Raw genomic sequence first — 1,454 nt, forward strand, 5'->3', positions numbered from 1 at the left:
TAGTAACATTTCCTTGCTCAACTGTTCTATGCAATCTTCAATGTAGACTGACAAAGGAAAAATACTTCTTATAGATCCCACCATTACTATACCAAACAAAAGACAATTTGGCACACGGGGAAGTGTCTTTTGTGAGCAGAGAAATTTGTCTTTTCTTATTTTAAATTGCACACAGCACTTTTAAAAAATAAACTTTATTTCCCATTTTAATTTGCCATCACTGAAGAGACTCATCCTCTCTCGAAAATGGATGAGTCTACCCTTCTGCAGAAACTTTGGTTTGAACAAACATCTGGACAAGCTTCTTCCGTATCTCCTTAGTCTTCACAGTATAGACGATGGGGTTTAGCACTGGCGGGACAAGAAGGTAGGCATTCGCCATAAGGGCATGAGTCAGTGGTGACAGGTGTTTTCCAAAGCGATGAATGACAGACACTCCGATCAGTGGCACGTAGAAGATGAGTACGGCACAGATGTGGCAAACACAGGTGTTGAGCGCCTTCAGTCGGCCCTCCCCAGAAGCAATAGCCATCACCGTCCTCAGTATGAACACATAGGACAAGAGGATGGAGAGGGAGTCAGAGCCTTTGGTGAAGATGATAGCGATGAGGCCGTACAGGCTGTTGACGCGGGTGCTGGCGCAAGCAAGGCGCATGACGTCTTGGTGGAGGCAGAAGGAGTGGGAGAGGATGTTGGAGCGGTAAAAGGGGAGCCTTTTGATCAGGAAAGGCACGGGGAAGACCACACAGACTGCCCTGGACAAGATAACTATCCCTGCTTTGCAGACCACCTGGTTGGTTAGGATGGTGCTGTACCTTAGGGGATTCCAGATTGCCACTACCCGGTCGATGGCCATGGCCACCAGCACACCTGACTCAATGGCCGAGAAGGTGTGGATGAAGTACATCTGAACAAGGCAGGCATCAAAGGCAATGAACTTGTAGTTAAACCAGAATATGCCTAACATAGAGGGCAGAGTGCAAAGGGTAAGTCCCATGTCTGCAAATGCCAGCATGCACAGAAAGTAGTACATGGGGATGTGCAAGGAAGATTCAGACTTGATGGTCGAAATAATGACGCCATTGCCAAAGAGAGCAATGACGTAAATGGCGCCCAGAGGAAATGCCATCCAGTAATACTTTTCCTCGAGCCCTGGAATTCCAGTTAAGACAAAGTAAAGGTGTTGAAAATGGGTGTGGTTACTTGCCATGGAGCCGATGGGATTTGGGCATGAGGAGAGAGCTTGTGGGGTCCAGAGGAGTGACTTCCTAAAATCACAATGACAGACTTTAGTGGTGTATTACAACCTGACCTCTCTGGGAATAGACTCATTTTATTTCCCATATGTGTGCATATGCATGTGTGTGTGCATGTGAGTATGTGTGTGTGTGTGTGCGCGTGTGTGTGCAGGGGGAAGGGAGATAGGAGAATGTAAGAGAAGACTGAGTCCCTGA

General features: G+C 47.1%; 1 protein-coding gene across 1 annotated transcript; it reads right to left on the reverse strand.

The window, feature by feature from the left end:
• Positions 1–256: 256 nt before the first annotated feature.
• On the reverse strand, positions 257–1,210 carry LOC105984030 (olfactory receptor 51H1-like). The gene has a single exon (XM_013014072.1). It carries the CDS (start codon positions 1,208–1,210, stop codon positions 257–259), a length of 954 nt encoding a protein of 317 aa, XP_012869526.1.
• Positions 1,211–1,454: the final 244 nt, after the last annotated feature.

This window comes from Dipodomys ordii, unplaced genomic scaffold (genome assembly GCF_000151885.1).
Source record: "Dipodomys ordii isolate 6190 unplaced genomic scaffold, Dord_2.0 Scaffold22, whole genome shotgun sequence".
In the NCBI taxonomy this organism is placed as follows: domain Eukaryota; kingdom Metazoa; phylum Chordata; class Mammalia; order Rodentia; family Heteromyidae; genus Dipodomys; species Dipodomys ordii.